This window comes from Leuresthes tenuis, unplaced genomic scaffold, assembly GCF_036924035.1.
Source record: "Leuresthes tenuis unplaced genomic scaffold, fLeuTen1.0.hap1 SCAF_9, whole genome shotgun sequence".
In the NCBI taxonomy this organism is placed as follows: domain Eukaryota; kingdom Metazoa; phylum Chordata; class Actinopteri; order Atheriniformes; family Atherinopsidae; genus Leuresthes; species Leuresthes tenuis.
Window position 1 is genome coordinate 7,052,918 of NW_027325363.1, and position 14,176 is coordinate 7,067,093.

General features: G+C 40.9%; 3 protein-coding genes across 8 annotated transcripts in view; 2 read left to right on the forward strand and 1 right to left on the reverse strand.

Annotated features, from left to right (window-relative positions):
- The window catches only part of LOC140314068 (spectrin beta chain, non-erythrocytic 4), an 81,687-nt gene extending 79,634 nt beyond the window's left edge, over positions 1-2,053 (reverse strand). For 2 of the 4 annotated variants that reach the window (XR_011917111.1, XR_011917112.1), the window contains exon 1: positions 1,604-2,053. The gene's annotated coding sequence lies outside the window, so the exon portion shown is untranslated. The remainder of the gene's footprint in view (positions 1-1,603) is intronic. The other 2 variants (XM_072392097.1, XM_072392096.1) reach the window with 1 other exon arrangement.
- A 1,295-nt stretch (positions 2,054-3,348) lies between these two features.
- blvrb (biliverdin reductase B) lies at positions 3,349-8,106 on the forward strand. The gene is made up of 5 exons (XM_072392083.1): positions 3,349-3,509; positions 5,206-5,367; positions 6,085-6,174; positions 6,674-6,805; positions 7,767-8,106. The coding sequence occupies exons 1-5, from the start codon at positions 3,425-3,427 to the stop codon at positions 7,919-7,921; spliced, it is 624 nt and encodes a 207-aa protein (XP_072248184.1). The 5' UTR covers positions 3,349-3,424; the 3' UTR covers positions 7,922-8,106.
- A 921-nt stretch (positions 8,107-9,027) lies between these two features.
- Positions 9,028-14,029, forward strand: sertad3 (SERTA domain containing 3). Of its 3 annotated transcripts, XM_072392085.1 has the most exons (3): positions 9,028-9,282; positions 10,083-10,169; positions 11,421-14,029. In XM_072392085.1, exon 3 carries the CDS (start codon positions 11,428-11,430, stop codon positions 12,424-12,426), a length of 999 nt encoding a protein of 332 aa, XP_072248186.1. In that variant the 5' UTR covers positions 9,028-9,282; positions 10,083-10,169; positions 11,421-11,427; the 3' UTR covers positions 12,427-14,029. The 3 variants fall into 3 exon arrangements, with proteins under 3 accessions (XP_072248186.1, XP_072248187.1, XP_072248185.1); XM_072392086.1 differs by lacking the exon at positions 10,083-10,169; XM_072392084.1 differs by lacking the exon at positions 9,028-9,282 and having other exon boundaries at positions 9,680-10,169.
- The last annotated feature ends 147 nt before the right edge of the window (positions 14,030-14,176 follow it).

The following is a 14,176-nucleotide window of genomic DNA, read 5'->3' on the forward strand; positions in this document are numbered from 1 at the left end:
CCAACTGAGAGTTTCAGTTTCCCAGGAAGAGTCTAAAAAGTAAAAGTACTTGAATGGCACACAGTAACAGAGCTAGGTTATGGCATCTTACAGTACGGTACACAGTATGAAAACGTTCACACTGCAGAAATTTCGATGGAGGCTCTATTTAGGAGGTATTTTATGAGTCCCAAACAGACATTGCAGCATGATTAAGCCTCACAGAATCACAAACAACTGCATCCAACTCAAATAAGAACAAACTGCCCTCTAATAGCTGGCATGGCCCCAACAGGACCCTGATCTCAACTTCACAGAGTCGATCAGAAGACACCTTGAATCCGTGGCAAGTTAGCTTTAAGTTACTACCAAGAAACTACTACGAAAATTGAGTTTGCACAATACATAATATGTATTAAGAGTAAATGTTGCAATATTAGGCACTAAACAAGTTAAAACAATTACTTTTCTGCGCTCTATAATTACTTCCTGATATTTATTGTTCATTTAAAATGGGTAGAAACAGGGTGAAACAACAGGGATTCAGTTTTATCTGTCAACATCAATACAAGTGATCTTATATGATGAAGTGTTATGAGTTCACCAAATTGCTGAGCACCACACACACACACACACACACACACTGCAATCACTCTGCAGGCCTTTTATAGAAGTTAAACAAATAGTTACACCACATAAATACAAAGAAATCCTCTAAAAACACATTGCTATTGTAAAATCTATAATATGGTGTTAAATTGGCTCCATAGATATCACTAAACAGTTGACTTTACTGGGTCTTTTCAAAGTGACCTTTGAAGAAATCTTTGTCTTGGTCTTTTTTTTCTGGTTGTAAAGTACACCCCCCTCTGACACCGGTTAACCAACAACTCAGGTAAAAAAAAAAGTTATTGTGATTGTTCACGGGACATTTTCATTCCAGCTGGGATTATAAAAGCCCATATGAACCTCTGGCAAACTATTTTCATTGTATATAGGCCTAGCCAGACCGAAGCATAACCCCTTAAGTTGGTCATTACTGATACGACTAAGACCAGACATGCCAAAGTAATATGAGGTTATATACTGAGACCAGAGGCGCATAATAACTCCACTCTCTGGTGTATGGCACCCCTGTAGACATTTATCACTTGTAGTTTTCCGTTGCTGCTTGCTTTAGGGAACAATTCGCCAAAAAAGCACAGAAAACCAACGTGGATCATGCGTAAGTTAAAGTTAAGGACCGTAAAGATGCCAAAGCTGAGTGGCTAAAACATGCAACAACACAGTCCGGTCCATGCACAAGGCCGCTATTCTGCTCCAAAACCCACTTCTTCCTTTCACGTAAGACGATCAAATTTTGTCATGCACCGTTTGAATATTTCCACGCATACATCACGTAACACATGTGGGTGAAAAAAAAGGGGGACATGAAGCGGCGCGTCCCCTCACCGGATCACTGCGGTACCCTGCACCCAAATGCAGGCCGGCTTCTCTGCACACAAAAAAAAAGCGAAGAAGAAAAAAACCATGCACCTCGACTCCTTGTTCTCACAGAAGGAATGACAAAACAAAACATCTGACAGAAGACAGGACAACCTTGTCGTCCTTTTAAAGGCCTTACCTTGAGGTTCACTGTCAGTGTTTTTTGATTGGATTTGTCCTCCTCTAAGACGCCGCTGGTTGGATCGATGAGCAGAGAGGGGTTATCAATGGAGGAGACTGACTCTCCGCTCTTCTTCCAGCGGGGTCTTCCCTCGATATGTCCCTCTTACAGGAGGAAGCGGTTTATCTGGGTAACAGCAGAGGTAGGCGGGCAGCCAGGGGAGTCTCCACCGTGGAAATAAAACGTTTTTCGCATAAAAAGGGCGCCGCGTGACTGCAGCGGTAACCGCCGACCGGGAGATGCAGTCGCTGCTGAGTTTGCGAGCCGGTGGAGGGTGATGATGATATCCATAGAGGTCCCCCTTTCCACCTGACACAACCTCTCCTTCCTCCTCCTCCTCCTCCTCTCCGCTGGTGATGCTGGAGAGAAATATCAGCATCAGTGCGGCGAGCAGAGGGGGAGAGAAACTGCCAATGATAGATTTATACGGGCAGCCACCAGGGGGCGTGTTTTACACACTTGACGACAAATGTTAGTCTGCAGGTCAAGATTCGTTGCTGTTAACGCATACATTTATTCATGTATAATTAATCTTATTCATAAACTTAATGGACAATGAAAAATGAACTAACTGGCGTCTTTGGGGTTGTTACAGTTAAACTAAACTGGATTTTCAAGCTTCTGTTAAGCAAGCAGAAACGTAAAAGAACGGCTCCCATTTCGTCACCAGGATGGGGCGTGGCTCTAGGTCAAACTTGCAACATGATTGGTTTAAATGTTGAAACGGGGAGTGGTTTAAAGTAGATTGACAGCTCAATGTTACTCCACTAAATTTCACAACAATTTCAGCTTTGACTGACGTGTAATTTCTAAAACTAAGAATTTGAATGTAAATGTGAGACATTCTTATCAGAAAATTGGTAATGTTTTATCTAAGACTAAAATATAAGCAAAAAATGATTGATTCCAATATTGTAAATGTGAAAATGACCTATTTCTTCATTCAATAGTTTTAGTAATGTACCATTTCTGTTCATTACAGTAAATACTGATATCTCTTTTACTCCTGAGACAATATTTTGTGCATTCTGTGCTGTTACAAACCAAAATTAATTTAAGTGGCTGTATAAAGCTGCTAAAACCGCTCATGGTTGGTCTTGGGTGTAACATCAACATTTAAAATCAGTGGCAACAGGTCTTATGGAGGGATGAATCCTCCCCAGAGCCCGGACCTCAACATTATTGAAGCAGTGTGGGATCATCTGACAGAGAACGGAACAAAAGGCAGCCGACATCCAAAGAAGAGCTTTGGGATGTCCTTCAAGAAGCCTGGAGAACTATTCCTGAAGACTCCTTAAAGAAATGACAGAAAGCTTGTCTCAGAGGGTTCAGGTTGTGTTGGAGAATAAAAGGAGCTCATAACAAATATTCTTGGCGATATGAATATGAATAAATGAGGGGTGGCTCAACAAGTTTGCACCGTATTGTCACTATGTGAAAATGAGGATTGCGAATTGCATCAAGTTGCCTGATAAAGAGTAAAATGCTGTTTATTACAACCTCGTAACACATAAAGGAGCATCGATCTAGTCAGAAATTAGGAAAGTGGATTAGATATCAGCCCATGTGAGATAATCTATGTATTAAAAGGAAACTATGAGCAGTTTGGCTCCTTTAAATCTTCTTGTAGGAGGAGTCTGAGCTGCGGAAGCGCCTCTGCTTGTGACTTTAAAGAGGCGTAACTTCTTATGTCAAATGTGGATTTTAAGTTAAACCACTTTCTCCCTCGGTGCAGCAGACCAGTTGTCGTTGTGTCTGTGATCTGGATTTGGAGGAATAATGTCGGACTCAGTGAAAAACGTCGCGATTTTTGGAGCCACGGGAATGACCGGACTGGCGACCCTGCCGCTGGCTGCGGCTGCAGGTGAGCGATGGGAATGAAAACAGCGGACAGCAAGGACTCATGTGATGATATATCTCTGCCTTTTGTGTTCAGTCTGCGTGTAAGACCGGCTCCGTTAGGTTATAATATGAACCGATTTGGTATTAGTGGCATTACATGGTATTAAGTTGGATTGTGTAACACAGCTAGAAGAAGTGAAGTAATTTTAGACAAAGTGCTGCTGCTCCGCAGAGTTATTTCTGCACAGTAGTCCGGTACAATTTAGTTATATTCCCACGTAAACCTGGATTTTGCTGTCAAATAATGAGTCTGTAAGTTGTTCAGCAGAGGATCCAGAAGTGTCATAAAAACTTACTGTTTAACTCAACTTTTACTTCTTTTCAGGACTTCAGATGTCATGCTGAGCATTATATTCTTTACAGAAATAAACGTGCCAAGTATATTAATTTATTGTAGCAAACTGAAGTGTATTTAGAGTCAGACTAATCTTTAGCTCAGTAATGATTAGTTAACTTAAAGTTTACTATTTTGGAACAACTTGTTTTGTGCTCAGTATGTTTTAGTTGTAATTAGAATATAGAAAAACAGAATTTGAAGTACATTTATTGTACTTTTGTGTGCTAAAGTGGAACAACTTAAGGTATATGTACTAATTTCCATGTTTGATTCATAAGATAAACGTTATTCTCTTTGTTTTATAAGTAAACTAAATATATAGTATCACTGAGGTGCCACTAATATAAGACAATTAGTTAATATCTATTAACAATTTGCTCAATTATACTTTTCAGTGCATTTCTATAAGAAATAGTAGTTATAATAATAGTTACAATAAGTCTGAAAATACATTTTTGAAATGTGCAAACACAAATTCAAGATAAAATTTGAAATAAATACACTTTTGTAATTGTAGATAACTTTAACTTGACGTGTATTTTTTATTTTAATATATTTCACTAAAGTGTACAAAAGAACGCTTTTTTAAAAGTGTGACATCAGCATACTTTTCATGTGTTTCCAGATCGCTTAACTCACTCCACGATGTTAGCAGATATACTTGGATGCTTTATTTTTTCCAATAAATCTCAGAGCTGAAATTAGTTTGTGTTGTTAATTTAAATTCTGTAATGAGTGACATTTAAAAAAATTCACCCGAGAGGAGCTTAATCTGCTAACCTCTGCTTTAAAATGACAAACACTAACATGTGATATGATTAAATTGGATTTAGCAGCATTTTCATTTCCTTTTTTTTCCCCGCTCTCCACAAGGCCAGAATCTGTCGAGTCATGTTAGACGTTACAGGTTTGCTTTTTGCTGAGTCATGGCAGCCTGTCTGAGCTGATAGTAGAAACTGTTAATTATCTCGCCTGCACATTAAGGGAGAGATCTCTCATATGTCCCAGGTCAAGAATTACTTCATGTAGCTACAATTTAAAGAAGTGAAAATGAAATAAACCCCACTTAAACTTGTTATTTTAACAGTAACTACACAGGTGCCTGAGTTTGTTCTCCTTGTGTCACCAAGAACGATCCCCACTTAATTGAAAATGTCTTAGACTATTTAAAAGATTCAAATAAATCATATGAATTAAGGAATGCAACTACAGAGATATGTCTTCCCTGACATGGTGTCATTACAGAAAAGATGTAGCTTTGATTTAAGACTATTTGGGGTGAAGCTGATGGTCCGTTTCATCTTCTTGTGTCTTCTCTCAGGATACAACGTGACCGTGCTGGTGCGTGACCCGACCAAGCTGCCTGCTGACCACAAGGCAACCAGAGTGGTGGTGGGTGACGTGCTGAACAAAGAGGATGTGAAGAAGACCACCGAGGGTCAGGATGCTGTTATCATCATCCTGGGCACCAGGAACGACCTCAGTAAGGCTCCACAGGTTGAAGCAAACCAAAGCAAATGTTGTTACTGAGATAAACGTCTGTTTAATCACAGAAACGCTACGGCACTGATTGAAGCATCAATTTAGCTGTTACATTCTTAATTGTTGAGCTGTTGGCACACCGTTTGCCGCCTTGAAGTCTTTTTCTGCTTTCTTTAGATTTTATTCCGCCGTTCACGCCGTTTTAAACCGGTCAGTGCGTGTTCACTGTGCAAACTTTCCTGCACTGAGGGATAAAGTTCAGTTACTACAGCTTACACAAGGAAAATAAATAATTTCTAATGGTGTAATAACATAAGACATTCACCAGAGGTCGCTATAAGAGTTTTACATCATGTAACACCAAATTATATCATCATATCAAATGTCAGATATGCACTTGTTTCAAATAAACTGATGACAGCTATCTATCAATTGAAATCACCCAGCATGCAGGAGTCTAGCAGTAATATTTTATTCCAGAGAACAGAACAGAACTGAGGGAAGACAAGCCTTAGACTACATCTGATGAATGTAAAACAACAGCAATAACAACTACTGTGACATCACATCAAGAATAGACTAATACAAACGGAGAATGAATCCCAATCCAAAGCCATAACTCCAGAATACTAAGAACACAAACAGTAAATCTAACCCAAAGTCACAAGATAAAACTAAAGAAAAAACACGAACCCTGACATTTATTTGTGCTGATCAGGTCCAACCACCATGATGTCAGTGGGCACCCAGAACATTGTTGAAGCCATGAAGGCACGAGGGATCCGCAAAGTGATCGGCTGCATGTCAGGTAAGACATATACGTGGAAGAAGCTGTCAGTTTGTGTTGTGTGACTGATCCAGTTTTAAAAAGAGAACAAACATCTGTACGGACAGAGCTGCGGCTTTAAATACTGTCCCAAACATTTCAGAAAGAGAGCACCAGTACATTATTTACAACTTTTACAAACCCTGTCGGCCTGAGATGCTCAGCCATGGTGTTGACTGCTGATTTCACTCATCTAGCTTATAAAAACAACATATAAACTTAATAACATGAATCTTATTTTTCTCTGGAAACAGCCTTTATGTGGAAGCACAGACAGTCAAAATATGTGCAAAAGTGCAAGAAAGCAGCTATCTTGAAACATGTCATTTCAGCCTTTTGAGCTTCTGTTTTCACCTGATCCTTTGATCTGAATCTAAGATGCTAATAAGATGCTAATTTAACAGTGATAACAGCTATTTAAAAGCCAAGCAGGTGGACAAAGATCGAACCTATTTATCATCTCATTCAACTTCATCTCTAGCTTTCCTTCTGTGGGATCGATCAAAAGTGCCGCCTCGTCTGCTTCCTGTGACGGAGGACCACGAGAGGATGCACAACGTGCTGAAAACATCAGGGCTGGACTACGTGGCCGTTATGCCTCCTCACATCGCCGGTCAGTAGAAAGTGGAAACAGATATTTATTGTTAAAAACTAGTGTTCTTTTTTTTTTTTTTTTAACTAACAATGTTGTCATAGTTTGTAATGAATGGGTTCGACCCCTCCGTAGACCCACCACCTTAACGTGGAGGAGGGGTTTGAGTATCCCCATGATGCTGAGAGCTGTGTTGTCGGGGGCGTTAGCGCCTGGTAGCGTCTCCAATGGCAAATTGATCTCAGGGGAAGGGTCTGACTAAGAGCAATTCAAAGACCTTGATGGAGGTTCAGAAAAGCTACCTCACCCCAGAAAAGGGAAACTGGGGCACCCCCCCTGGAGCAGGTGGGGGGGCTTGCTGGCAAGTGTCTGGTGGCCGAGCCTTGGCTAGTGGGGCTCAGCCCGAGGAGCCACTTCCACGTTGGCCCTCCTCTTGTAGGGGGGAAATTCAAAGTTGGGTGCATTACGAGTGAAGGCGGGGGCCTGAGCGGGCCAACATCGTGCAGATATCTGTCACTTTGCTAGAAGGGAAAGAGCCTGAGCTGGTGTGGAGGTGAGCTGGTACCAGCTAGATATAGCTGGGCTCACCTCCACACGTGGACTCTGGAACCAAACTCCTGGAGACAGGCTGGACTCCTGAGCTGCCCGGGGGAGAGGCATCAGGTGGGGGTGGAGATACCCACAAGCCCCCGGCTGAGTTCTCCCCGGTGAGCCACAAGGTCGGTTCTGACTGTTGTTTGTGCTCCATCGTTCTTCCGGGGTACTTCGATGCCCATGGGGGCAATGATGGAGTGACCTGGACAGGCGTGATAGGGAGGAACGGCATCCCTGATCTGAACCGTTCGAACATCAGGCTCGAGCACAGTGTTTGAGCTAAGCTCCCTTTGATTGTATCCATTCACCTTCACATCAAATCCTGCCTTTCATAATCTTTTTAAGGTATTTTTAAATTAATTTCTTGTTTCTATCCTTCTCTCTGCAGGTGACCTTCCTCTGACGGAGAGCTACATGGCGACAGAGAATATGCTGAAAGGAAGAGCCATCTCTAAACACGACCTGGGGCATTTCTTTGTCAAGTGTCTGTCCACATCAGAGTGGGATGGCAAGACTGTAGGAGTGTGGGGAGAGTACAAATAGCCCGATGGCACCACTGCTGATGCCCTGTTTAAGTTTCATGCTGTTACTATGTGCCAGTCTCCATATCCACCAATCTAAAGAGAAAAATTAAATGTTTAGATATAAAGGAAATAACTATTTTTTGTGTAGAATTAAACAAACAGTGTTTTTCCATTCAAATTAAATGGACTCCCTTTCTTATTTCATGATTGTGACTATGCAGCTTCTGCTGAGAGTCGTTATATTTCAATTCTTATATTGTTCACTCCACATAGAAGAGATTTTACAAGAAGCTTTGCTTGTCAGCACTGCTGCTTTAGCTAAAAGGTGTTTAACAGGTTCTGTGTTCTCAAACAAAGGGCTCTCTCTTATTAAGCCTGAGCCCAGAAGGTGATGCAAAGCCTGTTGTGTCTGTATTGTTTGCTCGTTTACTTATTTTTCCTGGTAAATTAATTGAAATGGGAAAAAAAGTCTAAAAATTAAAAAGTGGTGAAAACTTTCATATTTTAATGTACTGAGAAGAGTGTTATTGTGTTATTTCATAGTGAAACCAAAGAAATGGGAACAAAGTCTTGCCTACAGATACAATTCAAAATGGTTTCTTTGCTAAGTTGTCTGTTGAGCTGGGTGCCTGTTTTTAAAGCTTAAACAATTCATAGATCCAGAGTCTAAAGAAAAACTTTGAAAGACCTTCAGAAGGGAAAAAAAAGAAAGACCTTCAGAAAACTTAGAGAACTATCGCTCAAGACCACTTTAAAAGATAACTGCTTGGATGAAAAACGTTTTTAAAAATGAGGGCTGGATCAAGAATGTGGCACAGTGGCAGCATGTAAAGCAGTGGTCTTATTTCTCATGTGAATGTGGCAAGCTGTCAACGTCTGAAGCTACACAGCATCAAGAAGATAGAGGAGCATCAGCCCAACAACGGAAGTCTGAATTATTTTGAAGGCAAAAATGACAAAGTAAGATGTCTGAGGGTGAGGTCAAAGATCCTGTAGTTGGGTGAATACATCTTTACAGTTCACACAAAATTACACACCAAAACACACAGCAGACCCTGACATTATCCTACAAGCGAATATGTTCTCCTAAACATGATCGAACAATGGTTAGGACCGAAAAGATGCCTTTATATTTTGAAAGAAACAACAGGAAGCCATATTTTGTCAACTAGACGCTTTTCCTCTTTTGTCCAATACACAAGGCCCAGGATGACGGAGGAGGAGCTCTGGCTGTTTTTAACTTGCTCGTGATTCGTGAGTTTTTAAAGAAGACGAGTACTAGAATTAAAACCGAAAGCATTAACTTTGACATGTTGTGTAACGACGGCTGCAGCTGTTCTCACCGACTCTAATTTTCATTGTGACGGATGAAGTTTGCAGGTAATAACGGTTTCTGTATGAAATAAGACCGATTTAGGCAGCTGCCCTTCAAGTGAAAATTCTCTCTTGTGGACGTGTAGACGTGTGAAGGACCCAGGTTTCTGGATTGTGTGTTTTTTTTTTTTTTTAGCTTTAAATAACGCACACACACACAAAATCAGCAAGTATCCCACATAGTTTTGATTTATTGATAAGGTCAGCTTCCCGGTTTACTCTTAAAACGATTGCATTTAACTTAAACAAATGCGAATAAATAAAGTGCGTTTAAATGCTGACCGTCCGTCCGTAACGTTTTTATTAATGTTTTAAACACTAGATTTGAGTAAAAACTAGTATACAGATGGAATGTCTCTTTTGTCGGTGATGTAATCATTTAGGAATTAGTGTTATGAAAATGACATAATGACAATGACAGCCCGAGCTTGTCGGCTGTTGATCAATATAATGATTAATTAACACTTTTGTTAAATTGTCATGATTGTGATACTCAATTAAAGATATTGAATTATTGCAATTTAAGACATGTGACTGTTTTGTCAATGAATGCGGACTACTCCGCTGGAATGTACAAATTAAAACTACATTACCCACAATGCTTTGCTACGTCCAGCCCCCAACTGTAAACCTGTTGGCGTGAAGAAAACTCAAATCACGGGCGGGATTCGGCAAGTCACGGACAAGAAGTTGTAACGTAGGTGTATTTAAACGGTTATAGCCTCCTTAAAGCGGTATTTAATCACCGATTTACTTCTGAATGACGCGAGTAAAGCTTTTATCGTATATCGTTGTTTTTGGTGAAGAGGAGTTGGCATTACGACACATTTAACCAACCGTAACTGTAGCGACGAAACTCACTGAGGAGGGAGAGACGAGAAGCGATTCAACAGGTCTGTTTGCTTAACTAACTTTCAAACTGTCTTTAAAGTGTACAGCATAGGTTGACGGGTTAACTATTGTGTAAAATATCGTCCCGTTTATCAAATTGATTACTAAAAACCTTTATTACGGTAGATTTACTCAAAGTGTAGTACGCGGCCTCGGTTTTTCCCTCCTACGCGATGGTACTAACGTTACAACCCCCATCCCGCATTTAAAATCAGCTCCCCGGGTGGTTTAGTCAAGAAAAACTTGATAAAAGAAAGACAGATTATCCTTTATACATCACACTGTCAAAAACAATCTGTTAACAGAATTCTTAGTGAAATCTTCGAACACGAAAACAAACTAAAAAGCACTAAAGTTCTTCTCTAATTCACCGCGTTATCTGACTTTTTCTCGATTGTATCTTATTTAAAACTTGTATTTTATATATATATATATATATATATATATATATATATATATATAAACACATATACATGCACACAACAGCTGTTACATTTATTTTACTGCATTTAAACTTCATAAACTAAAATTTGAACCATGAAAATGCTCATCTAGTAACACGAATAGTCTAAGTCAGTAATATGAATATTTAGATACTTTGCATAAACGAAAGTACCAACACTGTAGAGTAAAAGTCCTACATTAAGAGGCTTTTTTTTAAGCTGTGTGGCCCCTCAGACTGTTAAACAGCATGTTAGCTGTAGTTTTACCCATTTTTAGATGCAGAAATACCAAATATATCTGAGAAATAATCATTAAGTCTCCTGATCCGGTCAAATGTGAACTCAGTCTCTTAATTTATTGTGGTCTGATTTTTGTAATCTTGTTGAGAAATTAAAAACAAGCAAATATGTATTGAATTGAAACCATGTGATTAGTTTAAGGGAAAAAAAGGGCAGCTTTAAGAAAACATGTCCTTTTTATAAAAGTTGACACGGTTTCCTGAAGCCTTAATTTGATATATGCAGAGATACAGTACAACAGGTCCCCTCTCAACCATGAATGTACAGCTCTGTTTGAAATGAAAACCAAGACAGATTTCCTAGCTTGGATATTAGATATTAAAGAACATAAAAAAACCAAACCAAAAAAAGTCAAAGACATCCCACTTCAGCATGATTTGTACTTGAGTGGAGATAAAAAAAATATAAGGCTGGATATTTCTGCTCCTAGAGTGAGACCTGTGACAGGGTTAAATGCATAATGTCCCCTTAAAAGCTTGCCAACTTGATTGTTTCTGCCTTTTTCCACAGTTTTAAGATGATTCAGAAGGGGCAGAAACGTAAACACCCACCAGAGGACATGGAGGTCTCCGACAGGAGCAGTCCCACCTGGGAGAACCAGCGGCAGTTTGTCTTTTCCGTGTCCCTGAACAAGTATCAGCGTAGCCAGGAGCTTCCTGAACCCAGCCTGCGGCGGTCTGTCCTGATAGCCAACACTCTGCGGCAGATCAGCCTGGAAGCGTGTAGGGCGCCCTCTGTAGACTGGGATGTGTCACAACCTCCTTGTAGCTCTACTCTTTATGCCACAGAGGCAGAGAGCATCCCAACAGGAGCAAAACATTGTTCAGCAATAGCAGCTGATAACAGCCACACAGCTCTTGCCACATTTCCAAATTGCGCTGCTAATAGATCCCCAACAAGCTGCCATTTTAGTGAATCAAATGTCCCCATGACCGCAGAAGATGAAGACTGGGGATCGATGTCCACAGAAGCTGACTTCTCCCTGTCAGCTGCCATTTCCTCCATTCTGACCGCACTGGACTCTGCCATCGATACCATCCCTCAGGCAACTCCACGGACACCCCTCAGGTCCTTGGAGAACCTGTCAGCGCCTTCTGAGGGAGGCGTGGCATGGGGGAAACAGGGAGTGAGAGGCCAAGGCGTCACGTGGGAACAGCAGGGGGAGGGGAAGGTGCGAGAGAGCAGCATGGAGGCGACGAGGCCCAGCTATCTGAGTGAAGTCACTGTGGAGGATCTATTTCAGGATATAGACACGTCCCTGCTGGAGAGGGAGATGGGAGTGCTTGGGCTGAGAAGCTGTGGCGGTGGTTATCCAGCTGGGGATGACCTGCTTCGGTACCTGCCGCCTTTCTCCCTTTCTCTCAACCCAAGCCTAAAGTGTCTGCCTTCGTTCTCCTCCTTCAGTCCTCTCTCCTCCTCACCTTCTTTGCCGGCATCTGCTTCCTTCTCTAGTCAGAGTCAGGTGAGAGAAGGATTTGAGCTGGATCATTTGATGGAGATCCTGGTTGAGTCCTGATAACCTCGACTTCAAACATAAGAGAGACGCTTCTACCATCAAATAACCATCCGGCCATCCGATAGTGGACGCGAAATGAACTCATAAAATGGCCGAATTGTCAAACAACGTTTGTTATTTTTCTTCTATATGTTGTTCAAGAAATAGTGTACCATGGTATTCAGAAAGTAGTGAGAAAGCTCTTGAAATGTAGAAATGATCTATGTCCAAGACATGAAAACGTGCCTTTAAAGGGGCAGACAGGAGAAGAAGATTTATCTGGCAGCGTTTAGCGAAAGTTAGAGTTTTTTTGCATCCTTGCAAAAGTGGAAGTCAAGTCATAGTGAAAACTGTGGGTAGTAAACAGAGGCCGCCTTATTTCACTGCTAAGCAGTAAGTCACTGAATCATGAAGCAATGAAAAGCCTTTTCTTACAGGAACTTAAGTTTTTCACACGCGCGTCTGATTTAAAGTGAGAAACTTCCCGTTAATTATCACTTGCTGACAAAAACCTGCTCCAAGATGCATCAAATAATCACAGCTTCAGGTAATCCCGACAAATCCTGAAACAGGCGATCTGAACTCAGGAGAAAGATGCCACCCGTCGTGTTCTGGTGTTTACGCCGTTGTCCTTTTCACTGTCGAATCGAACGTTAAAGGAGTCATTTGACCTCATGAAATCCGACGGTTAAGGATCAGGTCGGGATCTGAAGAGGCGTTTCTCTAGATTTTACTCCGATCCAATGGCTGGTTCAGCCAGAAGAGCGAAGTTGTTCAGTCGGCGTTCAGGAAACACGAGGTCGTTCTGCACAGGCTGACATCCTTCGTTCAAAGAGCCGCTCCAGCTCTGCGATTCTATACAAAACCCAGCTCATGAGCTGGAATGTGACGGCACAGAGCCACTGCAGGTGGCTCATCAGGTAGTCGCCCCCCCACCTGCCTCACAGGTGTCATATTTTCGATCCCTCTACGTTTAACGGTGCTTTAACGTGAGCCAGGTGGTCCCGGCGGTCGTTCAGTGGGTCCGTTTCTACTCGTTTTCGGGGAGTTCACATGGTTTTTTGTGGTTTACCTTTGAATTATTGCACTTTTGTCAGTGATAAGCCTTTGTAAGTCTCAGTCATGTGAGCATGTTGTGCGTTACTGGATTCCTACTACATGTTCAGTTATTCTTTAAACATTTCCTACATCTTTGTTATTTAACTGTTACTTTTCCAGCCACTGAGCTGCATTTAAACCAACATTTGATGGATGGATTGAGGAAGCCCATGACGTCTGCTTGTGGGGTTTTTGTTGGTCAAATCCAGTTAATGGATCAAGTTTGCTTTTCTATGCAGTGGTTCTTTCTAAAAAAGCTGTGCTGCAGTCTGAAACTATTTATAAATGGCATGTTTTGTTAACAAAATGATTAATTTAATGTTGTACCATGAAGACAAATCACTAATGGTGTATTAATACGCCGTCACAGCAGTTATTTTATTCATTTGTATCTTCTTTACAGATATTTTGTGTTTAGACTTGTTTTTTTAAAGAAAAACTGTGCGTTAACCTGTATTATTGTTTCCAATAAAACTTAAAAAGGAAATTATGCGTTTTATTTTCCACTGTTGAAGTATTTAGCAGTTAAATAAAGATTAACAGGAGTTAACATATGAAGATGTGTTCATCAGAGTAAATACATTGTTACGTAAAAAATGACCAATTATCCAACGTCACTTATTTCCATTGTTAGATTCAGATAAAAGGTCGTAGTTATCGAGTCAGGAAGCAC

Bases quoted from the DNA above. Each gene is read 5' to 3' on its own strand.
- blvrb (XM_072392083.1), top strand. From the start codon at position 3,425: ATGTCGGACTCAGTGAAAAACGTCGCGATTTTTGGAGCCACGGGAATG. The intron at 5,368-6,084 runs GTAAGGCTCCAC...TGTGCTGATCAG, and splicing joins GGGCACCAGGAACGACCTCA to GTCCAACCACCATGATGTCA. The intron at 6,806-7,766 runs GTCAGTAGAAAG...TTCTCTCTGCAG, and splicing joins TATGCCTCCTCACATCGCCG to GTGACCTTCCTCTGACGGAG.
- sertad3 (XM_072392085.1), top strand. From the start codon at position 11,428: ATGATTCAGAAGGGGCAGAAACGTAAACACCCACCAGAGGACATGGAG.